General features: G+C 48.3%; 1 protein-coding gene across 2 annotated transcripts; it reads left to right on the forward strand.

Annotated features, from left to right (window-relative positions):
* The first annotated feature begins 5509 nt into the window (after positions 1-5509).
* pdzrn4 (PDZ domain containing ring finger 4) lies at positions 5510-27537 on the forward strand. Of its 2 annotated transcripts, none has more exons than XM_057023066.1 (9): positions 5510-5942; positions 17801-18054; positions 18479-18581; positions 21512-21610; positions 22540-22602; positions 24242-24343; positions 24507-24626; positions 24814-25866; positions 25959-27537. In XM_057023066.1, the coding sequence occupies exons 1-9, from the start codon at positions 5874-5876 to the stop codon at positions 26529-26531; spliced, it is 2436 nt and encodes an 811-aa protein (XP_056879046.1). In that variant the 5' UTR covers positions 5510-5873; the 3' UTR covers positions 26532-27537. The 2 variants fall into 2 exon arrangements, with proteins under 2 accessions (XP_056879046.1, XP_056879047.1); XM_057023067.1 differs by lacking the exon at positions 5510-5942 and adding an exon at positions 10028-10259.
* The last annotated feature ends 330 nt before the right edge of the window (positions 27538-27867 follow it).

A 27867-nucleotide genomic window follows, 5' to 3' on the forward strand; every position in this document is an offset into this window, starting at 1 on the left:
GACTCTGCTGCTGTTGCTATGGAGGCGATGTGGGTACGAAGGGTTCAACAGCGGGTTCCTCCTTCCGTTTGAAGGAAATGATGCCAAGACATGTGTGAGTTATGCAGCTGTGAGTTACACTGAGCAACTTGGGAATATTGGTATTTTTCTTCTCCAGATGGGGGTCACTGTTCCCTGAGCTCTTCTGGTGCGGCGCCACCTCAGGTTGGAACACTGCAGAAGCACCAGGATCCAGATAAAGAGGATCAGGGACACAAAGGATGCTGCTTTATCTTCCCGGCAGGCAGTCCTCAATCAGGATTAGACGGGAAAAGAGAGGGGGGGTGGTTCAAAGCATCTGGAAGCAGGAAGTGAGACTGTCACGGCGAAGCGGGCCCCCACTCGGAGCTCGTGGCGTATGACTAATCTCCCGTCCTCTGACCGAACACGCTCCGTCTTTTAGGCCGCTTCGTCGCCACGTGTGAGGGAGGGGACAGATTAAAGTCACATTAATTCACAACAGGAAGCCCCTTTTCGACTCAGCCCAGGGGCTGATGAAAATCAGAAGAGCTCTGCCAAGGGAAGGGGCGCCCCTGAGGGCCTGCGAAGGTGCTTGAAGGCATCTGTGAGATGTTAAGTAAAAAAAAAACATGACTATTACAACTTTTGCACTTTGGCAGGAAAAGCTGTAAAATGCAGAGGAAACGGTTTGTTTCATTTGTTTTTATTCACGTCTGTAATGAAACGGTGACGAAATTGATTGAAACATCAGGAAGCACCCAACCAGTCTGCATGTGTGGTGAGAGAGATCACTTCCCCTCCTCCTGGATCATCCTGATGATGTTCACCTGTGTCCAATTCCCCTGTTTCTACCAAATGAGCTTTGTGGAGTCTTCCAGATTCCACATGTCAATTGATGTGGTCCAACATCTTCAGGTGCTGCAAAAACTAGTAGTACATGTTGTAGATGAGGCAAAAGGAAATTTCTGGACATGGGGACAATTGGACTGACTTGTTGGGGCCTTTCTCCTACCAGGGGTTGAGGCTAACCCGACACCCACAGCAAATCAACAAGCTAGGTTCATGTCCCATCTGACTCCACAATACCCACACAAATGGTGGGAAATTTGACTCTGCTTCTGCGGTGAGGACCGCGTTGTCCTCGCGGGCTACTTGACCCTCCCCAATGCCAATGTGGCATGAGGTCAGCTGGTCAGACATCACTCTGACTGCTGTCAGGCTCATCTTCCCTCCGGTTGCGCCGCTTGTGGTGGCTAAGTTGCTCAGTGACAGGGAGGCGCGCAGCCTGGAGGCGTCTGATCAAGTCGGTTTAAAAAAAGATGTGGATATTGTTTGAGCTTTGATAAATGTTCATGTGGAAAGTTTAACAGACTGGCTCTCTTTGTGGATTTAATTAATCATCTTTCTCCATACACAGGCAGGCCTGTATCCTCATCAATGGGGATCGGGAGACATTGTGTGTACAGAGCAATAACCACGATGAGGACTGAATTCAAGCGCCATTCTTACAAAGTAATTAGACAGTAATGAATAGTTACAAATGTAATTACCAGAGAAGAGAAAGAAAAGCCTGCACTTTTACACATTTACAATCGCGTACCGTTATTTGCCCCCGGGCCTTTGGCGCTCTGCTCTAAGTAGCGACGTAATTGTGTTTTTAAGCAAGATGAATGGTTGAGAGCGTTAAATAATGGATGGGTTATGGCTGTGGAGAGCCGTGTGTGGCTCGACCTCCGGCTCTTCTCATGCCATTGGCTTCGAGACGCCCAGCTGACAAAGGCAGTAATGTCCAGCTCTTCCTGTGTCCTTACCCACCATCATAGAATCGCTTCCTGTCCACCAAAAAGTGGGAAGATTCAGAACATTTTTAGGGATCATTGCCAGTCACGTTTTGTTTTTTTGCCCTGAGTCGAGCTACGAAAGCTGAAGTTCATGCTGATAAAATGGGAAGCTGCTTGTTGAGGCGCCCTGCAGAGCGCAGCCAGAATACGTGATTCCTGCTTGAGAATAGATCACCTTCGCCGCTCAGGCTGTCGTCAAGGGTGACGTGCCCTTTGAACATCCCCGTGGAGGTTTCAGGGCCCTCGAACTTCCAGACACTTCTTTTTCAAAGTTGACACATTGATTTAATTCAGATTTTGAAATACCTGGAGCTTCCTTCACCAGTTTTTAAGCAATTCTGGCCCAATCCCATGCTTATTGGACATTATGCTAATGAGGCATTTCAGGCTACCTTTTGAAGTGTGCCATCTTCCACAGCAGGGGGTGATTTTTGGTCAAGACTCTTTGCCTTGACTTCCAAGCTGCCAGACTTCTTACCATAAAATGATCAGAATGGGTGTATTGAACTCACCGCAGGCCCTAAAGTTACAGACTTGTTGAAGGGTTATTGAACATGTGACATTTAGTATGGCGGCGCTTTTCCCCCAGCACAGATAAGAACAGACACGGAGCATTTCTGTGGAAATTACCTCACATAATGTCTGGCCTGGATGTTTCAAATCCCAGGCAGAATCCTTCAATTTCGACATCTTTTTACGCAGAAGATGATGAAATAAAGATGTAAGAGGGTGACGATGGGTGCAGAGGGTGATGTAAACATTAAAAATGATGGTGAAAGGCCATAAATGACCCCACTGGGGACGTCACCCTCAACAGAACCGAAAGGCACATCCGAATGACTTCCTTCAATAAAGGCTGCAGCAATTAAATAGGAAACTTGTCCGAATAATCCGCATCCCTCTTGAGACTAGCTCATTTTATAACCAGAGTCCGGTAATATTCCTCATCCCTCTAAAGCATCAAACAGCTGCTAAGAGAAAACAAGTTTATTGGAGGTGACGTCACCCCTCGGAGTCACCTTCACAGGTCGGTTGAGAAAGGGGTGACCTCATTGTTAAATGGACAAGAATGAATGGTGGCAAAAAAGGGTTGCGCTTTATCTGAGGGCTGTATCTGGCTCTGCTCTGACGCCCTTGAATGAGCCACTATGGCCCTTGTACCTGCGCGACTGGTGATAAAGTGGATGACGCATCTGCTGTCCGGGCTCTTTGATAACTAAAGAACAGGGGCTGGGCAACGTTAGCATGTTGCCTGTATCTACCTGGCTCTGGCAGAACCTATTTGATTTGCCTAAAAAAAAAAAAAAACCTAAATGATTTTCAGTATGGCTAGTAGTGGAGGGGTTTGCGTGTCCCAATGATCCTAGGAGCTCCGTTGTCTGGAGCTTTATGCCACTGGTAGGGCCACCCATGGCAAACAGGTCCTAGCTGAGGGATCACACAAGTGCAGCCCAGGACCCCCTAATGATGAGCAACATTATTAAGCTAAGTTTCCCTTGCCCGGACGCTGGTCCCCGGGGCCCCCTCCCGGAGCCGGGCCTGGGGGCGGGGCGCGTTGGCAAGCACCTGGTGACGGATCTCTGCCCATGGAGTCCGGCCAGGCAAAGCTAGATGAGGCAACATGGGACCCCCTTCCTGTGGATTCACCACCTGCAGGAGGTGCCAAGGAGGTCGGGTGCATTGTGTGTTGGGTAGCGGCCGAAGGCAGGGACCTTGGCAGTCTGATTCCCGGCTGCAGAAAGTAGGGATGTGGAATGTCACCTCTCTGATGGGAAAGGAGCCTGAGCTGGTGTGCGAGGTTGAGAAGTTCCGACTAGAAATAGTTGGCCTCACCTCGACGCACCGGTCATGGTGTTGAGGGGGTCCGGTTTGGTGACCTCAGGGTCCTACTCTCACCTATGGTCATGAGCTTTGGGTAATGACCGAAAGAACAAGATCACGGGTACAAGCGGCCAAAATGAGCTCTGCCATCAGGGAGGAGCTCGGAGTAGAGCCGCTGCTCCTCCGCGTTGAGAGGAACCAAATGAGGTGGCTTGGACATCCAGTTAGGATGCCCCCTGGACGCCTCCCTGGTGAGGTGTTCAGGGCATGTCCCTCCGGTAGAAGGCCCCCGGGAAGACCCAGGACACGTTGGAGAAACTATGTCTCTCGACTGGTCTGGGAACGCCTGGGGATCCCTCCCGGATGAGCTGGAGGAAGTAGCTGGGGAGAGGGAAGTCTGGGCTTCTCTGCTTAGGCTGCTGCCCCCATGACCCGACGCCGAATAAACGGCGGAAGATGGATGGATGGGTGGATGGATGGATGGATGGCTTTAGCTCCCTCTTTACCCTTTTATGCCCCCCCACCCCCCCCATAGGAGCCTGGTCCTGCTCAAGGTTTCTTCCTGTTAAAAGAGAGGTTTTTTTTCTTGCCACTGTTGCTCGTTCAGGGCTCGGGCTGTGGGTTTATCATTTGGAAGATATTCGAAAAGTGGGCAATGTTGCCAATTTTTGCAGCTAGTTGGATAGGGGGAGCAGTGGACACAACCCTAAAAATGTTCACCAACAACTTTTCCTCATTACATCGACGAGAAATCTGGGCAGCGTGAAATTTCTGTCGGGACATATTAACCATGTCAAATTAGCGTAAATTTCTTCAGTGGCGGGTTTGTAATAGCGCGGCTGCTTTTCCATTCATCATCCCAGCATCTCTCCCACCCTCTTGATGCTCCACTCCCCCTCCAACACCCCCATGGAGAGAGGCCAGTTGGGCTGCAAGCTAATTTGAACCCAATCAATACTGGTCTGTGTTTCTTCCTGTGTGTGTGTGTGTGTGTGTGTGTGTGTGTGTGTGTGTGTGTGTGTCGGCCCAGTCCAGTGCCCTTGCCTCCAGAGTGGGAAGGAGCATCTGTTTGGTGTCCGCCGCTCAGAACGAGGGTCCGAGCGCTGCCACAGATTCAGTCTGAGTGTAAAGGCTATCGGATCGAATCCAAATGATCGAGTATCGTGATTGAGCCGGTTGTCGAGGAGCGCGCACGGAGAAACCGGCCTCGCGCTTATTTGATTAAGTGTATGGATAGCATTTTATCTCCTCCACTTGTTTTTCTCCGGGACCGTCCTGCATTTAAATTAAACATTACTCGTGTTTGTGTGCTGAGCACGCACCTAAACATTCGGGTGCATGTGCGCACACGCACGGCAGAGGAATCTAATACGGCTTTCACTTATTTATTGCCTTTATATTTATTATTTATTTTTTACACTCTGAGGCTAAAAAGTTACAGAAATCAGAGTCCAAGGCTGTTTTTAAGCACTTTACTTGGTTTTCCCAATGTTTTGATTTGGTTATTATGAAGCAGTCTGTTCTTGACTCCAGCTGACTCATTTTGATATACTTCAGACAAAATATTGTGCATTTTCTTTTAAACATTTAATGTCAAGTAATCATGTGGGTGAAATTCTGCCCCGTGCCCCCCCCCACACACACACACACGCACTGTCAAGCTAACACAAGTGCTGCCACAACCGTGCGCACACTTCTGCCTGCGAGCGCCGATGTTGATGCTCAGATGCTGCAATTGCCTGAGATCAGACCAGCTACCCCCCCACCCCCCCAGCCTCCCTCCCTTAACCAGCCAATGAGGGAGTCGCCTATTCAGCCCGAGCAGGCGTGTGATGGCGGGCTGCCGTGGGAGGAGGTGTGTCCCCACGAGCCAAAAGTGCGTGTACGAGCGTCGGTGCGCTCACACTGGAAAGAGGAGGTGGAGGAGAGAAGAGAGGGGAGCGTATGTAGGCATGCGAGGAAGAGTCAGGGGAAGGCGTGACAGGCAGGGAGGGAAGAGAAGCACGGCGGCGCGGTCCGCTCACACCTGAGTTCAACTTCTGCAGGGGCGTGTGTGTCCAGGTTGAGGGGGGCCCCCGAGGACGGACGGATGAGAAGGAGCTGCGGGGGAGCCGAAGAAGAGGAGTGTATTCCACCCCGGGGGCAGCCAGCACACGCCGCGCACGGCAAGCACTCCATCGGGTACCCTGCGCCGTTTCCCTGACAACTAGAATGGGTTGCAATTTGTGCACCTTGCAGAAACGGGAGGAACACTACAAACTGCTGTACGAGATCGCACAGGTGAGCGCATGAACTTGGTCGGAGGGGAGGGAGGGTGGAGAAAGCTGGGCGAAAGACGGGGAAAGTGAGCTGCTCCCAGGCACGCGTGGGTTCCTCTCCGCATCAAAGTGAGCGGAGCTAGTTATTTCTCCTCGGCGGAGGGAGATGTGAGAGCGAGTTGGGCTGCCTTTCCCATGCCGGCTCCGGGGGAGTTCCTCTCATCTCCCTCTGCCTGCGACCGCCCGCGAGCCGAGCGATTCGCAGAACAGCCAGCAAATGTCTTCAGCTGTTATCTTCTCTGTTGCCTGTCAGAGCCGGACTTGTTTTTCCTCTCCTCGCTTCTTCTGACCCCCCCCCCCCCCATTTGGCTCCCTTGAATAAAAGCTCTCATCTCTCTGCAGCCGTGTTGGGATGATGAACAGCAGAACACCGTAAATGCACTTGTGACACTTGTGATGCTGTCAGATGGTTCCCTGAGGTTGTCCTTGTTCCTGCCTGGATTCCAGGTAAACTTCAAGTACCAACACGGCTGCAGAGTTTTCAGCGAACGCACGTCCAACAGTGACGAGGGCTCCTTCATCATTTAGCGTGGCGGGTGGTAACAGGTAGCATCTGGGTGTAGTGGAACAAAGCTGAGCGCCTCATATCAGAGCTGGTGGGAAATCAACTCCTAACCCTGTTTAATTGCTCTGTCGTCTTTTAATGCTCACAATCGACGCCGGTGCTCTTTAGAGCCCCCGTACGACTCACAAGACTTCACCTCGGTCCAACCTTTCGCTGCTGACGCTGCGTTTCATGAACATTATTCACATTCGGTGTGGAGCTCATTAAGTTTTCCGCTATAGATTCCCTGCGGTTTTAATGAGACAGTGGGCGTCTTTGGCGTCTGTCTGCGCAGGGCGCTGTAAAATTGGCCGTGTCAGTTGTAGGAAACCCAAGAAGGCTCATCGAGTAACTGGAGGATCGGGCCAGAACAAAGGAATAAACACGGCATGTTAACTTGTGGAGAAATTGGGCATAATTAAAGACGAATACAAAGGACACGGCTGACTGAGTTCTCACAATAAACAAGACTGCGTACGCATTGTTGGGATCTTTCCAGAAATGAAATGAGGACATTGACACTTGTCTCATTTACATGTGGTAGAGCTGAAGCTATCGGCACAACACACAGTTGGGAAAGAGACACACCTCTATTAGTACCTTGGTTGGGTCCTCCACCTATTAAACATTTTCTGGGCACACTAGCAACACCCATAAAGGTCAGACGCTGATCTTTGTGGCTGTTTTCTAAATGTCTAATCATCGGCTGTTGGCTGGTTGGTCCCCATAACAGCCCAGTGGCTGTTTGGATGGCACAAAGATTGGCAACTACCTGTAAATGGATCCAAGAGTAATGCAGTTATCAACCGACTCATTAGCTCAGAACACGGAGTGGAAATGTGCAATTAGCTTGGCCTCTCCAAAGGAAATCTATTTATTAACACACGAAGAACATAATGCAGCCTGTTTATCTTAATCGATTAAATCTCGTAGCTAATATAGCTAACCGATGAGGCTACATGCCCACGGTGATTTGAAGGCTCTATCAATGTTTCTATCGATAAAGGGGACCAAACGTGAATACTCTGACAGCTTATCCTAATAGCATCTGCTTTAACAGGCCCCGGCATTTTAATCCACTGTAGCGAATTCAGAGATAACAGGAGGATTTTGTCACATGTGGTGTTTGCAAGGAGCTCAAGCTCCGTCTTACGGTTTCCTACTATTTCCATGTCACGCTGCAGGTGTCCTGGCACCCAATGTGGCAGACATCCAAGAATATTGTGTGTGTGTGTGCGCGCTCAACCCACTCACTGTTAAAAGCTCTGGTGTGTGTTTGACAGTCAGAACACCCACCGTTCTCATTATCTGTGTGAGGTGGGGGAAGGGGGGGGGGGGGTAGCTTTTCAGTAAGTGTGTCACTGTGACTTTGTCTCCAAACTGGAGGGGATTCTACAAATCCAGAGAGACTTTAACAGGCTCTCTCTCCTCCCTTTTTGTCATCCCAGACTTTCTTTTCCTTCTTTTTTTTGTAATTTCTGACCTTTCATTTGCCTCGTCCCAGCAGAAACCCCAGAGAAGGTCTGAACAGTCACATCGTTGAAGCTATTTGGACCATTGTCTTCATCCCAGTATAAATGCATGAAGCTTAATTGAGTTTGTTATTGAAACACTCGTCAATAACAAGCTAGCAAATTGAGATGCCATCAAGTGTTCCTCTCATCCATCCATCATAAACGAATCCCATTCATCACCGCCTTCAGCTGCTGTCTCCTGATAAAGCTCCAGTTGACCTTTTTTGCTTTCTCGCTGACCTAAGTCAGGATTTGGGGTTGAGCTCGACCTCAGAACAGCCCGCCCCAGTCGGGCCCGAGGGGCCTGTGCACGTGTAGGAAGCTCAGCTTTGGGTCGCACCGCCTGGATGTATTAGCATGACTGTTCAAACCTCCACTGTCGGCCATGCTAGCATGTTCAGGAGCACCTTTACAGTCCAGTTTTAGAAAACAACAACAATGTTGATACCAAACTAGCTCCGAGTCCCAAAAGACACAGCTGAAAGGAGCTCTTGTCGTAGTTCCCCCACCTAATGTGGGCAGGCGGCCTCTCTCCTCCTTTCACTCAAACAAAAGTCATATTTCAGGGGCCCGTTGCAGCCTGCAGGCCTGCTCCTGCAGCATCGGCGGCTATCTCTGCTCACACAGCTGCACTGTTCTGACAGTTTGTCCCTCCGAACCCCGCGGCCACGGCCAGATTTACGGCCGTCATCAGGCCGTTTACGTCCAGCGTTTTCACTCGTGATTCCAGGTGTTTAGCTCGTGGCTGTGTTAAATGGTCCCATTATCCCAACCTTTAGCTCGCCAGACACGTGGGATGTTTTTGTTTTTCTGCTTTACTCAGCAGCTGGGGTTTTTTTTTATCACCTGGTAAATGATTTAAAGAGTATTAGTTATTAAAGCTATTTTCTATTAACACTCTTCCCACTTCTAAATCTGTTCCTTGCTGGTGAATTGATTTTTTTTTTTTTTAAATAATTAATTTTAGCAATTTTAGCATATAACACACCCCGCCAAAATAAAGTGGGATCTAACCTGGTTTTATAAGATATACAGGGGAGCATGCTTTGTGTGCAGGGTTGACCCGCAGCAGACGCTGGGCCACATGTCCACGTCTGTTGGACAGCATGAAGGTGGCTAGACGTAGCAGAGCCACCTATGGTGCCCTGAGTGGGACACAAAGCCTGGCGGGGGGGGCAGCCGTCTCCTCCATATGGCAACCTCAGCCCAGGAAGAGCCGGTACAGCGAGTGAGCCGCAGGATATTGTGACTAAAGGAAGGAATCTTTGTCATAATGTCTCACAAGCACGTCAGAATGGTTGCTAAGCTGGGATGACTGGTGGGGGGGGGACAGTCCCTGTTTCGCTCCGCTGGCCAACGATCACCTCCTGCGCTGGCTCTGATAAGCCCAGGATGAAAGCCCCATCTGTGGGCAGGGGGACACCCCTTCCATGACCTGCTGCCTCCCCTCTGTAGGCGAAGGATGCGCCCACGATGTATGTGCAGACCGTAAATCTGCGCCGGAGAGACGCAGATAGGCCTATTTGCACGTATTGTGCACGCTCGTGTATCACACGGGACGCTTCCATTCATCAGCTGGAGGCCGTGTTTTTCCTGTTTCGCGACTGTAAAAATGTTGTTCACGTGCTCCGCCTCGGACTTATCGGGCGTTATCAGCCTCTGGTGGTTGGGATGATAATAGGGAGGGAGGAGAAGGGACAAAGACGGAAGGGAAGAGGGATGGTGTAGTAGGTCGCCATCCATCATCCTTTTAAATCCTCTCATTCTTCTTGAGCCTCTGGCTCCAAAACAAAGTCACTCCCACCTCAGCCTCCGTGTCCTCCTGTCACTTATCACTCCCAGACACTGTTTTAAGTCTGTTCCATTCCGCTGCTCCCGTCTGTCTTCCTGCCTGGCTGGCTGGTTCATTAATACGTGCTGGCGTGACCCCTCCCTCAGAGAAACGTCGGATTTATCCGCCGATCCACAGGAAAAACAACAAAAATACGGTTGAAGACCAGCAGCCAACGGTCACTGTCATCTCTACGCGGGGGGAGGACGCTAATGCCGTCTTGTCTCGGTTCTGTCGCGTCAGCAGCTGTGAAATGAATCCGTTTTGAAGGCAACCGTACACCGGAATAATTCAGGAATGCACCTTATGGCCATATGCTGCGAGCTGTGTTTTGTCAGGAGTGACAGATGCTGCTGAGAACCATCTGGAGCCGTTGCGGACACGTTGCAGGTATTTGCAGGAAATGCCAACATGGACGCAAAATATGCGCAAAACGCGCCTTGATATTCAGCGGGTATGGAGAGGAAATGCTAAAAGCTCAACTTCAGAGAGGAATTCCTCCAGCTTCCTGCCTATTAGCATGCATGCTAATGTGTTTCTCCTCCGAGACCAAATGTTGCAAGAAAACCTTCACTTTTATCGCAACCGTTTCCTCGGTTTTTGGGCTTCATAAACTCCGCGTGCACTCTGCAACCGTTAGCTGGATGCTACCATCACTGCCAAGTTCATACTGAGCCCACAGGGTGGATCCTGGGTCCAGGTGGTCTGAAGGGAGATTAGGTTACAGCAGGGCCTTGGTGTTGGATTCCCACTTAAACAACTTGGCTGCAGGAGTCATTTTAGGCCCACTCAGAGCCTGGCATCGAGTCCGGTTACAGATAGAATGACACTGAGCCATCTGCGCGGTAAATGGGAACGATCGCATTTGGAGCACAAGTGTAACCATAAGCCGTTTGTTGATACAGGAAATGCCCCGAGGATGAAGGGCGGCCGCGGCGGCGGGGATGGAATTCTGTTGTCGCGAGAGGAAGCGCGGGAGGAGGTTCTTTAAATGGAGTTATGTTGGGGAGACGTGCAGATTATCTCTGAATGCAGATGGCAGCGACGTAGAGAAGGAGCTTACGCATGCCGTCAAATATGAGATTTCCTTTGCAAGTGTTTTATTGAGGATCAAAGACATTTTGAAGAGATTTAAGAGGGAAAAACTTTAGTTTCCGCACACCAGTCTTGGGATTTCAGGCGTCTTTGGTGTTAGTTTATTCACATTTCTCTTTAGAATTCAGCTTCGGCGGCAAAGAAAAGCTGCGGTTCTATAAATTTGGGGTTATATTGTCAGAACTCTTTTGGAAAAATTGCCATGAATGCTGTCTTTTCAGGGTTGATAGCATTTAGTTGCAATGGCTAACTGCTAACACACATCAGTATTTGTCGTAGTTAGGTGAAATTTGACACACCAAACGATAACAATGAGAAATTCCGATGCTGTAATAGCTAATATACTGTATAGCCGGCGTATGCTAACATAATCAATATCAGGAAAGGTACTTAATGGCAGCAGCAGAAATGAAGAATCCCCTCATTAAAGACAAGATCGGAGCCAGACTAGTTTAAAAAGGATCCCATCTTGTTCAACCCATACATTTTTAATTATTTAACAGTTTTATAACATGTTTCAGTCCCACCAGAGCCACACAGATCAGACCCCTGACCCATTTTGAGAAAGTTTGGCTTAATGAGTCCATCTGTGGCCCGTTGTGAAGATAGACCGAACACGCTAATCATCGTCTGACTGAGAATCCGCTGCTGGCACATGATTACGCTTTCACTGAGGTTTTTGTGGGGTTGCACTCAGTAACCTGATTGGAACAGTGAGCTGAATGAGGGGCAAATTGAGCCGCCGTGTTTATTTGGATGAAGACCTCTTCCCGCCTGCTCGTTTGCAGCTGCCTGTAGTTGTTTTTCTTCTGGAGGGTGAAGTGCAGAAGCTTTATGAATAATGCTCAGTTTTTGTGTTAGTCGCGAGCCAAAGCGCGCATCACTTAGAGAAGTAAAAACCAAATGTTTGAGAAGGCGGAAGGAAGGATAAGATGGTTCAGGCGACTCGGTTTCATGCAAAATCGAGCTAAAATGTGTTATTGTTCCTCGGTACGCATAGAAATGTCTTTATTTTCCCTGAGGTGTTAGCATGCTCTGCTAATCACGTGTCTGCCTTTACCCCAAACCTCTGCTCCGAACAATGATTCACAGCAACTCTTCTGGTTCTCCTTTTCCCGAGGACGCCTCTGGAACAGTTATTACTCGTTACCTTGTCATAATTGGGTTTTTGTTCTTTTTAGGATAGGAATTATTATAAATCTCTCCTCAGGGGGGAAAGGAGAGCATTACATTTAAAAATGCTCGAGGGGCTACATTCACCAGCGGATTCACACATGTGAGATGTCGCCTGGCAGATTGTGGAGCTTTTTTTACCCCAATCCAGGTGCATAAGCAGTTTAGGTGGTAATTACATCTACGGCAATTTCAACAAAACATTGTTGTGGTTTGTAAATGGAAGTAATATTGACCATTTTATGGCGTCTCACCCAAAAATGGCAGACTAAAGCGACAGAAATGTGAAATAGATTCACAGATGGGTTTTTTCACTTCTTAGTTTACTTTATGGTTCCTACAGTATATGAATGGCTTGTTTGCCTAAATGGAGAATGTGCTTTCCTGCTTCTGCCCATAACCTCCTTGTGACCCCAGACATCTGGGGGGAATTGTTTGGGTCTAATCGGTGACCCCCGAGAGCCTAATTGAAACTCATCACTGTGTGCGTCGATGTGCTGGATGGGTCACTGTATTGTTCAACTGGCTGTTGTTTTAATGATAGATGAGAGATAAATGGCCATCTAACGACCACGGGGAGGACGCGCAGCAACAATATAGTCCTGATACGACAGTGGCTAGGTACATTACTCCAGCAAGGCCGCCTCATAAACAAGCAAATACCCCAAAATGTACGCTAAACGCATTCAATTCATGCAAACACACACAGAAAATGAAGATTACGCCTCTTGATTTGTCAATAAAGAAGTTTTCCAGTCATCTGTCATCATTACACCCACAGCGAGCTCATTTCCACCCTGACTACCCCTCCCAACGTGCTAAGACAGCTAATTTATTCACTGGTAACGTGAAACAAGAGGGCAGCGGTGGGTCTGGATGCTCACTCTTGGATTGTGGTAATTGCGATGTGGTTGCTAGGATGTTGAGTAAAATGAATGTCTCTCTGATGCTGTTTTGTCATAACCTGTGTCATCCGTGGCTGCCTGAGGACACAGAGCATTAGTTAAACACAGACAAAGTAGCCCCGCCTGGATGTATGAGCCTGCCAGATAGCACAGAGAGTCATTTTACAGGAGAAACAACCAGCAGGTCTTTAAATCGTGGATCTAACTAAGCAGCACGAGGCACAACAATTGATTGTGATGACTTCCATAGCCAAGTTATGCCATAACAATGATGAACAAATGAAAGGAAACTGTGTTCTAATTGGCGATAATGTGTTTTTGATCACCTCTGGGAAGCGACACGACTCGGGTTTGAGCCCCCCCCCCCCCCACCCCTTCAAAACTCGTTGAAAGAAAAAAAATCTTCCAAAGCTACAAAAGCGTTCCAAGGTTTTACAATCGGGAAGGATTTATATTCATGAAGACTAATTGAAAGGAAGCCCGCCTCGGATGTGGAAGTGCTGCAAAGAGCAGGAAATGAGGTAGCTCTTTATGCGCCGGCTGACAGATGATAACCTTTGATAGCCCCCTCCATCGCCACTTACATCCGAAATGTCTGCTCAGAATGACAGTCGCGAGTCAACAGTGTCTGATCCCTGGGTACGCGCTCCCGCCACCATTGTCGTTAGGAATTAAGCACTACGTGGTATCTTCTGACACGCTGTCTTTCTACGAGCTGAATATAAATGACTGAAGTCGCTGTGACAGGGTGACAAAAGCATCCTGACAGGAACGCTAATAAAAAAACCCACCTCAGACAAAGAAGATACAACGCGCAGGAATACGATTAAGTTAAGGCGTTCGAAAGAAATAGACACACGTTCTTGTACCAACGCACAAAAGGAAAAAAAATGGAGAGAACTTGTTGTTATTGACCATTTCTGGAAGCAGATTCAGCTGGGGTTTAGCCTTGCTGCTAATATTAGCAGGCAGTCCAGCTAGCAGGGCTGGGAAAGTTCAGCACTCCTGACCAAACTAAAACTATAAAAATGTCAGCATTTTACATTTTGGTGGGGGTCATTCTGGTTGTTTGTGGCCTCTAGGAGCTAGCTTGTTTGGTGCCGCACAGCTGTGGGGGTGAATAATCAGCTGAGGAAGAGAGTTAATCTCAGTGAAGGACAGTTGTGCGCCGTAACCGTGGCAGCTTGAAAGGGTTAGCTGAAGGACGGAGTGTCGGACTGTTGGATTCCAGGGAAATGGGATGCGAAGGCTTTTGAAGCGTGTTTCCGCTAAAACTTCCTACATTTGTAAGTGTTAAGTCCCCCTCTGAAGAGCTGAGCGCTAAAACAAACCACGGCTGAAGAGTTCTTGCGGAGGGAAGGTCTCTTATCTGCCGCGCACAGATACCGCAGCAGATTGACCTGTGCGGGGAACTTTAGATCCACCCTGACAGGTTTTTTAATCCAGGTTTCATGTTGTTGCACAGTTGGCGTCCACGCGGAACTAATTGGTGTGTTTTGTTTTTTCTTTTTGTGCCAGGGAACAGTGAAGGACACTGGTAACAACAACCCGCACGGGCTGAAAATGCAAAAATAGATACATAAAAAATAGAGAAATCTCCTTGAATCTTATCACACAGCCTCTCGCCTTCCCGCGTTCTCCCCCCCTTATTTGCATTTTGCCTAACGCTCTAATTGCCTCTCATTAAATACCTTGTCACTTTGATTAATTGGTGCGACGCAGAAATGTAAAACAGCGGCGCGTCGCGATGTGTGGCGAGCAGCCTCTGATTAGGAAAGACAAACAAGCCCGACCGTACGTGCAGGAAACGGGGTCAAATCACCCTAAATCCACTGAAAAGTTAAGTCAGGGGTCATTTCCTCCTGCGGATCTCGGAAGATCTTAAAAAATAAGTCTTGTTCTGGTGAGTCCTGAAGTTCCTCCTCCCTCTCGTCCATTTCCAATAGCAACGGGTTGAGACTATCCACTCATGCTGGCGTGGAGGACGAAAAGTCCATTAAACTAGACGAGTGTGACTCCAGAAATCTCAGCGAAGGGCTTCGGCTTTGTCTTCCACTCACTTCTACTGGTTAAATATAGGCGTCGTTTCCAGCAGGGGGTCATTCCTTTCATGCGAAATGTAGCATAATTGTATGAAGTTATAGAATTTCCTCTTTCACCAATGCTTAAATGGACGTCTCATAAATCAGGCGGTTAATGGGAAAAGCCAACCGATGTTTTTTACTTTCACGCTTCACAGCACAAAGTAAAATAAGTGGTTGTTCTTCAGCAGTTCGGAGCTGTAAGCCTGCAGCTGGAGGAAACATCAAACTGTTCTCACTGGGACCCGTAGGACCAGTAACTGCGTTTTGGACACAAGAGGGTGACATAGGATGCTAGCTTTACGCTCTGAGGAGAGTTAACGTTGTTCACCGCTACCGCTAGCTCCTCAGAGCTAAATTAGCCTCATTACGGTGGCTCCCATCGTTACTTCCTGTGTTGCAGACACAAAGGGAAGGGGTCATGTGATTCAGGTGACCGAGCGCGGTCCGCCAGTCATTCTCCTGTCACTCAAATTTATGGAACCATTATCTTCTCCACCTCAGCCGGGCTTGTAAACCGGAGCCTTGTAAACTCCAAACGATCCATTTCCATGTATACGCCATCTTGCCAGGTAGGCGTGGGCTCGTGCGCGTTAATGCAGGTGAATGAACGAGGCCCGCGTGCACCCGCCATACGGGATATTTACGGATAAAAGACACGTCTGCGTTGAGAAGCCGTCCTCTCGGGGGACGAGGAGGTCAGCGGTGAATGGGAGGGGGTCGCCTCCTCGACAGCCTTTGTTCACAGGCCCATTGTGAACCCGTTCGGTCGGAGACGCGACCTTCGTTAAAACACGCTGGATACAAACAAGTGCATTGTGGGGGCTGTTTTAAGTCTGCTGGGAGCTGACAAGTCCCCTGCGTGTGTGTGTGTGTGTGTGGTGTGTGTGTGTGTGTGTGTGTGGTGTGTGTGTGTGTGTGTGTGTGTGTGTGTGTGTGAGAGAGACAAGGTATCTGTCAGATTTAGCGGTGAGGCTGAGTGTTTTCCATCATGCTCTTATCTCTCCGCGGCAAACATCTCACACACACACACACAACAAATTCTTATCTCCTGCCTTTCCATATCGCTCCTGTTTGTATTCGGGGGAAAGTGGATCCAACCTTTAGCCGTCTTAGCAGCCAACCGATCACACGCGGTGGCAGGTTTAAAAGGTTGACACGGCCCCTCTCTTGAGCAAATTGAAAGCTTCGTGCCAGGCACTTGCCACCGCTCGCACTGGGCCACGCGTCTCCATCGCCGGTAACCGCGTCTGGCTAATGTTCGGCATGAACAAAGGAAGTCCAGGAATTCCATAACCATCCAGTGGACGAACCACGCTGGCGTTTTCCACCGCTTGTCTCGTCAGAAGTTTGGAGGAAAGTTTTCCTCAATCGTCTGTTTGTTTCAAATGTACGTAAATGTCATCATTTCAAAAGGCAATAACACCTAAAATTGGGCAATATCAACTTCCAGCAGAGGCTACACAGCGATATTGATTCAGAGGCCAACACACACACGTAGCACGCGGCTACATTATCCTCCTCGCAAACTGTAGCGCGCCACTTCGAACCTTAACCTTTAAAGAGAGTGTTTGGACAGACGAGAAGCTTTAGTTTAAGGCGACTGGGAGCCATTTTTTATTGGCAACGGTAACCTTTAACTTCAGCGAGATGAAGCTGCGGCTTCATTACACGAGTCCCGGTGGGCCGCGGCAAACTCCAACCTCCGCACAGCTTTTGCGAGGAATGCCGTGTGACGTAACAAGGCCGATATTGCCTGTCCGTCAGGGGGGGAAGAGGAAAGGGAACTTGTAACGGGAACAGAACGGAATCCTGACATAAAATTAACAATTTCCACTCCATGTTTACTCCGTCACCTGTGGAAGCAGAATCATCTGCCTATAAAAGCTGGTGCACTCGGCTGAATGTCGAATAATGATAATCCTACCGTGCAATCAATGTCTTTATCACGTTTTGGAGTTTAATCACCCCTAATCTATAAATTCAGCGCGTATAAAAATGCACGCACACATAACGGCATCTGCCAGCTATTAATCAAGCTCAAATTGAAGAACGGCACATGGACACACAGGCAGGGGGATTCGCATGTCCTCCCTTCTATAAAATTCACTTTATAGGCACATCTGGACAGAACTGTCATTTGCTTTATTGCCGGGAGAAAGAAAAAAACCTGGACGGCGGGAACGGACTGAAGGTCTGAAGCGGCACCACATTAGCTTTCCCAAACTCGCCCTCAAGACTAAAAGCAGAAGACGAGGCCGGCGTCCACATGATGTCCAATTTGCCGCCGCTCACCCCGTCCACCAGGCATATAAATATCGCCCCATTACCTCTGCTGTCATTTCGCATCCCAGCCCTTCGGAAAACACGAGCGAAATCAATGGGAAAATCAATTTCGGGTCCGAAAATGAACTTGGCTTAATGTAATTGTGTCGGAGGACTTGTGAGTGCATTCTTACAGACATGACATGACAGCTCTTCTCCCGCTCGCTCCCTCGCCGTGCGACCTTTTATTAGCTGACAGGAGCGCCGCCCGCTTAAACGGAGGCTCCCAGAGGGGCTCCGAGGAGACCTGCTCCCGTTTCCTTCCCACATCGCAGCTCATTTGCCTAAACTGTCATCGTTAGCGGCGCGGGTAATGACGAAATCTCAAAAGATGGATTTCTTCTCCCCGCAGGTGAACGCGCGGGAATTCTCCAAGGTCGACCATGAGGGGACGGTGGCGGAGGCCATCAGGCGGGACCCCATCGTCGTCCAAGTCCTCCGGCGGAACCCGGCCCGAGCCGCGGCCCCGGGCGCGTCGCAGGACGTACCCGTGACAGATGTCTGCACCCAGACGGACATCACCTTCGAGCACATCATGGCTCTGGCGAAGCTTCGGCCCGCGACGCCGCCCGTGCCCGACGTTTGCCCTTTTCTTCTGTCTGACAGGTGAGGGCAAATAAGTGGCGTGACGGCAGGTGAGCGAGCTGTAATATCCGGAACCAGGAGGTTTCTTTTTAATCACCGCCAAGCTGCTCCCGAGGCTTGTTTGTTTTCTTCCACGTGGCGCCAGCCAACAGAACCTCCTGAACCCGCATCATTATGCGGAGCCAAACCCTGAGAGCAATAATCACTTTTATGCGCCGCATCCATTTTCTTTAATGGGAGCTTTCGCCAAGCAATTAGAAGCCAACCGGCTGATAGAGGACGTTGTCCGCCGCTCCGTCCGTACCGCCGCCCGATTTAAGAACCGGGCAGCAGATGCGACCCATGTTCGTCCACATGGGGGGGGGAACCGCTACGCGTTCTGTTGCCAGATTCGGTTGAGACTGGCAGAAAGGGGGAAAAGATCAAAGTTGTTTTTTCTTTCCAGCTGCCATTCCATCCAGACCATGGAGCACGAGTTCTACGAATGCCCAGAATACTTATCCAACACGGCGGCAGCGGTGGAAAGGACTGAGGAATACGAGTACGAGGTAAAGTTTCATGGACGTCGTGATGGTCGGGGGGCCGCGTGTGTTCCATCCTTCTTGTCTTCCGAGTCTCCAGAAATAAACGTCCTGCACGGCAACAACTTGCTACCTGCTGAAAAGCGCAAAATACATATAAATGAAGTGTTTAATTGTGGTTTTGGCTTTTCAAGCCTCTCCAACATTGGCACTGCAGTGCTGCTGCCATTGAAATAAATAACTCCAACAATAGATCCAGGGTTAGTTCTGAAGGATGATGCATCAATGAAAAGGAAGGCCACGTTTCGAAGGGTTCTTCCAGAAGAAGGCCAGCCTCTTCAACTGCTCCTTTTATCAATTTTCTTTATCCAAAGCACTACATTATTTTCTCTAAAAGTGCTTGTTGAATTTTTCTTCCATTTGATGCAGCAAAATAGATTTTTTTCAAATCTAATTTTATCCTCGGCTTGGCCGGTTTGGCATCAGCCGTTCGGAGATACTGGGAGGATATTTGCTTTCTCACTGTTTAAAACATTGGCTCAATCCCAATAATGTTCCAGATTTTACTCTGGATCTGGCCTCTCTGCACAGAAGTATAATCTTCTTCCTGTGCCTCTGTGGGTCTTGTACTAGTATTTCACTGAATTGCCCCCAGGTGAGAGTGTGTGAGGCAGTGTGTGTGTCCTGTGACCTGCGGAATGTCTTACTGCCTCTCATCCAGTCACTGCTGAGAGCCTACACCATCCCTGTGACTCTGATTAGGAAAAATGGATGGCTGTACCTAGGAGACAACAGAGCCTTTATTAACTGTGCCTCTGTGGTTTGTCACCTATTACCATGGTAACCAGACACATTTTGAAGGATCATGCTCCAGTCAAGTCAATTATCCCAATGAGAGACACACCGGAGCACCAGGGAGCACTTCCATATGTATCATAACTCCAACCTGGATGCAGTTTTAAAATATTTGTTTAAAAGTCCATTTCGACCCTAATGAGCACCACAAGCATCACAAGGGGTGTATCCGTCACCAGGACGTGGACCTCGAGGTCAGCTAAGATGACGGTGGTGGCTGTTCCCTGCGACCGTTAGTGGTCCCCCCTGGTTTAATAGGCACTTCCTGGTTCAGTGAACTGCATGGTGGGTCGTTAAGACTCCCATGCTGCCAGCTGTGGCCTCACCTTCCAACATCGCGGAGTGCTCGTGCGTGGTAATGGCAGTAGTATCAACAACAAGGTCGGACGCGCACACCAACTTGCCGACATCCACCCCCCCTTCCCCTCACCTCTGTCCATCCATGTGTATCTGAGCGAAACACCAATGGCTTTCCTATCGGACCAAACGGAATGCGGCTGCCCTTCCAAAGCACATTATTTCTGACAGCTTTGGCTTCGCTCACAGCTGATTGCCCACATGGGTACGGCTGCAGTTCTATTATTCTTGCTTCTGCCAACACCACCGCTGAACTATAAGAGTATCGCGGACAGGCCAGGCGACTGTGTTAAAACATAAGCCAACATATGGTTTATGCTGGACAGTCCTCAAATGTTGGCGCGTTGCTGCGGTATAACAGGATTTTTGAGTTCTTCTTGCACCGCTGTGCTGATTTGACGCCCGTATGACCGTTATGCTTATGACAAAAACTCAAATGTGTAATAATAGCAGAATTAATAGGGTCCCATTAAAACCGTTTGTTAGCTTTCCTTAAGGACTGAATGCACTTTAAAGGCTGTTGCTATAAAAAAAAAAAAAAAAGCCACCAATGGCTCAAAGGATGCGTGGAAGTGGAAACAATGAGCCATTAAGCATTAAGCATGGCAGTAATTTTTCTGAAGCAAAGGTTTCGCACGCCTGTGAAGCTGAAACGTTGCTAACAGATGTTAATGTGGCATTAAAAACCAGGCCACCTCATGTCTTTATTTCCCGAATGAAGTGTCACGATGGCAGGTGGTAAATTGAAAACCCAGCAGAAGCCACGGTAACATAAATCCCCCCTTCTTTTAAAGAACAATGACACAAAATTAGCCGCCGCTGAGGCGTAATTGAAGGTGATCTTTAATCTAGACTCTCCACGTTTCCCCGGCCCTTCACAGGTGGGCTCTGCCACCAGGCCCGACCATCCACTCGCCGCGCGTGGTTATTAATTTGCCGTCAAACTGGCGCGAGGGGTCAAAACCAACGCATGTGTTAGCACATCATAAACTCCAAACAGATCCCTGCCTTTTGAAGGTCAGGCCTGTCTGCACTAGGAAGGGTTAAATGCCAAAGAAATAAATTAAGTCTCCTGTCAATCTCTGCTATCGAGGATCCCCATGATAAAAATACAGGGGGCTGAGGTTTCATTCTTGCTCCCCACCAACCCCCGCAGCCCTTTTGCTTCACTTATAAAGCTGAAATATATTTAGCAGCATGGGCGTACGGATTACACCCAGAGATATAGTTATGTGATTACCTTTTATACACAGCAGGGATCAAATGGAGCCTGTAGCGAGGAGTGAATTCAGAAATATTTCCTATGGGAGGGGGGTCAGCCGGTGAAATAGCAGCAGCACCTTGTTTGATGCTAACGGGATTTTAGTCTCCGTGGTGTGTTTGTGGTTCCATGTTTGAATTTCCAGGGAAAAATTAAACGGTTGGATAATCTCAGCTTTGAAGTGATCCAAAATTACTCAACGTAATCAACAAAGGATCAAATTAATTTACATATTCAATTATTACTTGAATCTGTGGGAGGAAAAAGATACTATAGACCTTTTATAAGCCCATTTAAGTACTTGGGTAGCCACAATTTCCACCACAGGAGAACAAATTCAAAGGTTCCAGAGGATCTGGGCCACAGCTGATGGGTTGGTTTGTGTGTTGACCATTGTGGTTGGGATGAAATCCCAGCATTGACCGTGTGTGTGTGTGTGTGTGTGTGTGTGTGTGTGTGTGTGTGTGTGTGTGTGTTATAACAGGAGGTGGAACTGTGCAGACAGAACAGCCAGGAGAAACTTGGCCTGACGCTCTGTTACAGAACTGATGATGAGGAGGACACGGGCATCTATGTCAGCCAGGTAGGAAGCAACATTTTAAAAAACCACTTTGCTTTTCACGTAGAAGAATATAATAATAAACGAATCATAAAATATATTTCAAAAACAACCCATCATCTTCGTATCCTAGTGGATTTGATTGGTCAGAATCAGATCTTTCATCACTATTTAAAGAAAAGGTTCGTTTCATTCGTCCCCCTTTTGCATGATTAAATTGAAGTTTTTAATTAGCTTCCTGTTGAAAGTGTTCTCCTTCTCTGCACAGTAACCGAAACGAAACCATCTCCAACACACCATCTGAATATCAAACAAGACAAAAAAAGAGGGCACATGCAGGAAAAAAAACTCTTTAAAACTCACATTACATCAGCTTGAAAAGACAAATTTGTATCATATAATAACGATGGCTTTAAGCAATGCAAACTGAATTAAAAAGATGATTTGTGTGGTTGCAGGTGCCCCTTTAATCCAGTTTGAATTCAGTCAGATGAGGTTTGAAAGGCAAGACGGCAGACGTACAAAAAGGTTTATATTTAGCCTTTTAGCTTTAGCCTTTTTTCCCCCACCTGAACCACACACAGAATCCGAAACCACAAACAATGGCAGCATCTGCTGAAGCTCAAAAGACTGTAAAAGCCGCCTCCCACAGACGGCGCACATCTATTTTGGTGTGTTTGATAAAAAGACTCAAAATGCTAATTTTCCCCATTAAAAATGCAAGCCGGTATCGATGCAACTGCACACTTTAAATTTATTCCTGCTAAGATTTGGTTTCCCCAGAGAGCTGCTGTTTCTCTCATTGTTCAACAAGATAAATTCCACCAATCCTTCAGCTGTTTTGTCCAACTAAAATAGAGCCAAATCTAGGGAATTTTGTGGTACTTTTCAAAATGCCAAACGAACGCCAACCTTCCCGTATAAGCTAAATGTACGTTTTTTTTCGCCGACAGGTGGAATCAAACAGCATTGCAGCCAGAGACGGACGTATAAAGCAAGGAGATCGTATTCTACAGGTGCATGTTTTCATCTCTCATCACTTTTATTTGAAATGTGGAACCACTGATCTAAATTCCTCTGATTTGTAGTCATGCCCATATTTAGCTTAGCGACTACAACCTGCGCAATGAATTCCAGAGCTCCTGAAGTCCAGACATAAAAGAAAAATCCGCTAATTCCTCATAATCTGCTGTTGAGCGCTCAAAAATATGACGGATAATGTCGGCTCATGGCTCCTATATGTATTCTTTGACACGTAAATGCTCCCAGCATTCAGCGAGACAGCCCGTACACGTTGGCAAACTGCCGCTTTCTCCAGTCTGGAAGGAGAATGTGCGCCGTATGATTAATGACCTTGTTTCCCTGCTCACTGCATCATCTTCACCGCTCTTGTCTCAGTTTCATGTGAGCCCGAGGTAGCGCTCTTCTGTCCAGCGCTCAACATTTTTATCCGGAGCGTATCTGTATTTGGACCTCAGCAGCTTCAAAGACAGTGAAGGTGAAGTCCTTCGTGACCTCTGACCTTAGAACAAGAGCTGCCGTTACACGCGGATCGATGGTGTTGATACACACGTGCCTGACCTACCTGAGAATGGATCAGTCCAGTAACAATGCTTCCTGATTGACTGTTGCCCTTCCAGCTAATTTGGACCCCGGGTCGAGGCTACGGTATGCAGGCTACATTAGCATAGCAGTGAAAAACATGCAATAGTCTTTAGAGGAGCCTGCAGGTTGGGTTGAAGCCATGATGGGGCTTTTCTTAATAGTCCTAAATAAGAAACATACAACACACTATATGCTGCAATTAGAACGCTCAACTCATCACTTGTTTCTCATTTCAGTGCACTCCATGGAATCCAATTAATCCGCATATTTACAATGGATTTATCATCCAGACACACATGGCGCCAGAGCCAAATGTAAAATGTAGATAACTAACTTATTTTTTGTATTAATCAAGCGATGGCCGTCTTATTTGGTCATATTTGCATGGTACACAAAGCAGATTAATAGAACTCCTCGTTATGCCTGATACAGTAAACAGGCATACCGCACGTGTTTTCTATCCTCCTCTGTTTACATAAATTCCGACTTGGTGCACTCATCTATAAATGCTGTGAGTAAGCAGTTGCGTATGATGTTTACCAACAGAGCACCCCCCCCCTCCTCTTTATTGTACATATAGCGCGTCTCTCATCCATCCATTGAGCGTGTCTGTGTCAGTGTAGTGAGAATGATTGTGGGTTGCAGGGCCCGCTCCACTACTGGCCCTATTATCTCCATCTGACAGCCCCATTACTCTAGTGAGGGAAAGATGAACGCTACCTGTCAAAGAACAGTTAATTGTGTGTCTGGTTGTGTGGATGCGCCGGGCACTTGCTATTAGATTGGCTCAAAAAGTCTGCGCGGGCCCTTCCTGGAAAATTATGGCAATGGATGGGAGACAAGCACGGAGGAAAAAAGAGCTTAATGTAGGGGAAATGGGCAGTGAGTGAGGGAAACAAATAGTGGGAATGTGATTGTTCAAAGGGTGCCTTGTGAAATACAGGAAGAGGAGCGGCTAAATTGATGGCCCTTTAACGACGCGTCGTCATTTGTAAGTGGTAGGGAGTCTCCTCTTGAGCGTCACCATCTGCACTTGTCATCGATGCACAGATTAACGGCTGCGAAGTGCAAGACCAGGAGAGAGCCGTTGCTCTGCTGTCAAGCGAAGACGCGAGGAGCATCGTGCTGCTGGTGACGAGACCAGAGATCCAGGTAAACACACCCAGGCGCACGCCGGCTTCCCGTCATATCTTGACAAGTTGTCATCTGACAGCAGCTGCCTGCTCGGGCTCTGTCCCGGGTTTCACATAAACACGTGAGGTGCAGCCGCACAGATGGATTTCCTGACAAGGTGTGATTTGTTGGGTTTTTCTAGTTGGAGGAGGAGGAGGTATGGCTGGATGAGGACCAACAGGAGCTTGTAGAGAAGCTGAAAATGGAGATCCTGGAGGAGCGGAGGAATGTATTGGGAGAACACAGAGGCAGAGGAGATGAGGTGAGAGGGTCGAGGACGAAACACATGAGCAGAAAGAAAAACACGAATAGCAGCTGCAACTTTGGACAAATGCAAGAGAGGGGATCCTCATTGGGTCTCCATCCGGCTTCAACACAGCTTTAACCCAGTTTAGTTCTCCTTACTGCGGTGTTACAGACTCATATTTGTTCCTGTTTATATCCACCAGCATCAAGCAGAAGAGGAGAACACAACAGACAGTGCTACTTGTTCTTCCAACAACCAAGACAGTGGCTTCGGCCACAGCCCAGAGCACCAACCCCTGCTGGTTCGACTCCGCAAGCGAAGCCCGGCACATTTTCTGAGGGACCGTTGGCGAGTGGAGCATCCGCAAGCGAGACGGGGGGTGGCTGTGGCGCAAGATGTCCAAGGGCAGAGGACATTATCCATGGGCCAAGGTCACGAAGGGGTGATCAGCATTCGCAACAGCGGCGGTGCGATACTGGGTTTAGAGAACTGCTTCCAGCAGCTCTTGGAGCTCAAGTGTCAAATTCGAAACGGAGGAGAGTGCGGAGTGTACTCTATTCGTCACAGCATAGAGTGCAGCCTCTCAGAGCAAGCGGGAAAGGACGGAAGCGACGAAGCCGATGTTGGAGAAGGAAGCGGAGTGGAGCAGGAGCTGAGGATGCTAAATGAGGAACTGCGCAACATTGAGCTTGAGTGCCAGAGCATCATGCAGGCTCATCAAGTCCGTAAAACCCACCAGAGAGAATACTCGGATCCCTTATCCTCACCTGGATGGAGCCCAAAAGAGAGCCACAAGCGGCATGGCAGGTTGGCCGACATCCACGAGTACCCAGAGAGGTTAGACGGTGATAAAATCGGAGAGAAAGACAGCTCCAGTGCCTACAACACAGCAGAGAGTGCACGGTCGACACCGCTAGGTGCTGAGCGATCCCCTGACCATTCCCTACAGAGACAGATAAGCATCACCAACCAAAAGAACCTCAGATTGGCCTCCTCCACATCCTCCAGCCCGATCCCTATCCCCAAGTCCCAGGGTACACCCAGCCGTAGCAGACCAGCAGATCCAAGCCCCGTTATCTCTAGTAGTCCCGACCAGAGCAATCCGTCCCGGTCTGAGTCTGACCCTGCCCTACCTGCAGACGATGAAAGGTGTGACAGGAAAGGGCGGTCCCGGGATTCCAGGAGGGGACTTCCTTATGCCGCTTCTTACCTGACAAGCCCCTACCAAGGCCAGGGAGGATCCAGGCAACTGCAGGTAGGTAGAATCTGTCAAACAAATCTGTCAACAAAGTCAGAACTTTTGTTTTTTAAGGTGTCCCATTCAATCGCTCTTTCTTTGTGTTGCAGAGTTACATGCAGCTGCTGCAACAGCACTCCTCCCTGGAGTATTCCCAAAGCCAGCTCAGCCTGCTCAGTTTGTGCCGGGATCAAGTGCAACGGAGCGGGCGCCCTGGGGAACCTCGTCTCGAGTGGAAGGTCAAAGTCCGTGCCGACGGCACGCGCTACGTGGCCCGTCGGCCGGCTCGCGACAGGATCTTGAGGGAGCGAGCCCTGAGGATCCGAGAGGAGAGGAGCGGTGGCATGACAACAGATGATGACGCCATGAGCGAGATGAAGATGGGCCGCTACTGGAGCAAAGAGGAGAGGAAGCAGCACTTAGCCCGAGCGCGGGAGCAGAGGAAGCGGAGGGAGTTCATGCAGAAGAGCCGCCTCGACTGTCTGAGGGAGGGCCCAGCCAGCGGTGCCGAGGGCAGGAAGGAGATAAACATCCTGGAGCTCAGTCATAAGAAGATGTTGAAGAAGAGAAACAAAAAGATCTTGGATAACTGGATGACCATCCAGGAGCTGATGAGCCACGGCGCTCGAGTCCCGGAGGACTCCAAAGTACATAACGCCTTCCTCTCCGTCACCACCGTCTAATCACGGCTGCCACAGCAACTCCATGAACTGCTGATGTAAAAAAAAATAATAAAAAAAAAAAAAATAATTCTGTAGCATCCTGAAGGCAACTTTGCGATGACCATTTTAAGTGTCTTTAACTCATTAATTAAACCTCCGCCGTTCAAAATGCAACTTTCTACTGTTTTTACGCTTGAACTTTGACACCGGCCGACAACTTTGTGTAGCGTAACGGTTGAGATTCATCCTCCTGGGTGCGAAGAACAAACACATTAATGTGCGATCTCATGTGCTCTCCTCTTTATCTTGCCTCGTTCAAGGGGTCTTTTTTTTAAATAATGGGACGATACGATATTTTTCACACTTTTAAACACTGCAACATTTTGTAATGTTTTTATACACTGAATGTCAACATACTGTAACCTTTGAATGGTTTATTATCCGTCATTTGTTATGTTGGTAATGTTTGTATCAGCAAACCCTCAATGTTAGACAGTAATCGATTGTATTGTAGCCTAAAATGTACAAAACTGTCTGGAAAGCACTGGAAACGTCTCACGAGTTCATTGTTTTGTAACTATTACCTCAACTCATTCCTCAAAGAAGCCCCATGTTCCCATCAATGCGTGATTATGTTTGAAATCGCTAATTTATGCTTTGCATTATTTTCTATTTATTGTATTTATTTTGTTCTCATTTTCTGTTCTCTGGTTCAAAGGGCCATTGTTGTTTTTGACTGTCCCCAAATAACCAACGTCTCAAAGCTCGTTTGGACATGCAGCTTATCGCGACCTTGGGTTGAGTTTTAATGCTCAGCGCCACCTAGTGGACGTGTGCATAACAATCTCAGCAAGTCGAACGTTTGACTTGTTACGGTGACTGTGTTCATGTTAGGTGAGGAATATGTTGCCTCATTTGCAATGTTTCAACTCAACCCTGCTGCTTTCCGACGTCATTTATTCAGGAGGCCTTGAATTGTGTATCTGCCGATGGTAAAATTTGTAATTAAAACAATAATCCCAGAACACATTCGAGTCGTTTCATTGGCGGTTATGACCTGCTGGATGACGTCGGCTGACTGGTGGTCTATTTGCGAATCTTCAGGGACTGATTGTTAATTAAATAGATTTCCATAAACACCAGGAACACTTGTTCCTTCCAGGTTCCCTGACTCTAGTACACCATGTTGATTTCAAGGACATTGTGGGTGTAAACGTGTGCTGGGTGGACAGGTGGCGACAGAGGTGGTCGGGGGTCTTCGTATCCATTTAGCAACAGGAAGGATCAAAGCTAAAATTCTCCTTCCATTTCAAAGTATTACAGAGGTGCCGGCGAAGCCTCCACGTCCCCTGTCAAT

This window comes from Takifugu flavidus, chromosome 22 (assembly GCF_003711565.1).
Source record: "Takifugu flavidus isolate HTHZ2018 chromosome 22, ASM371156v2, whole genome shotgun sequence".
Lineage (NCBI taxonomy): Eukaryota > Metazoa > Chordata > Actinopteri > Tetraodontiformes > Tetraodontidae > Takifugu > Takifugu flavidus.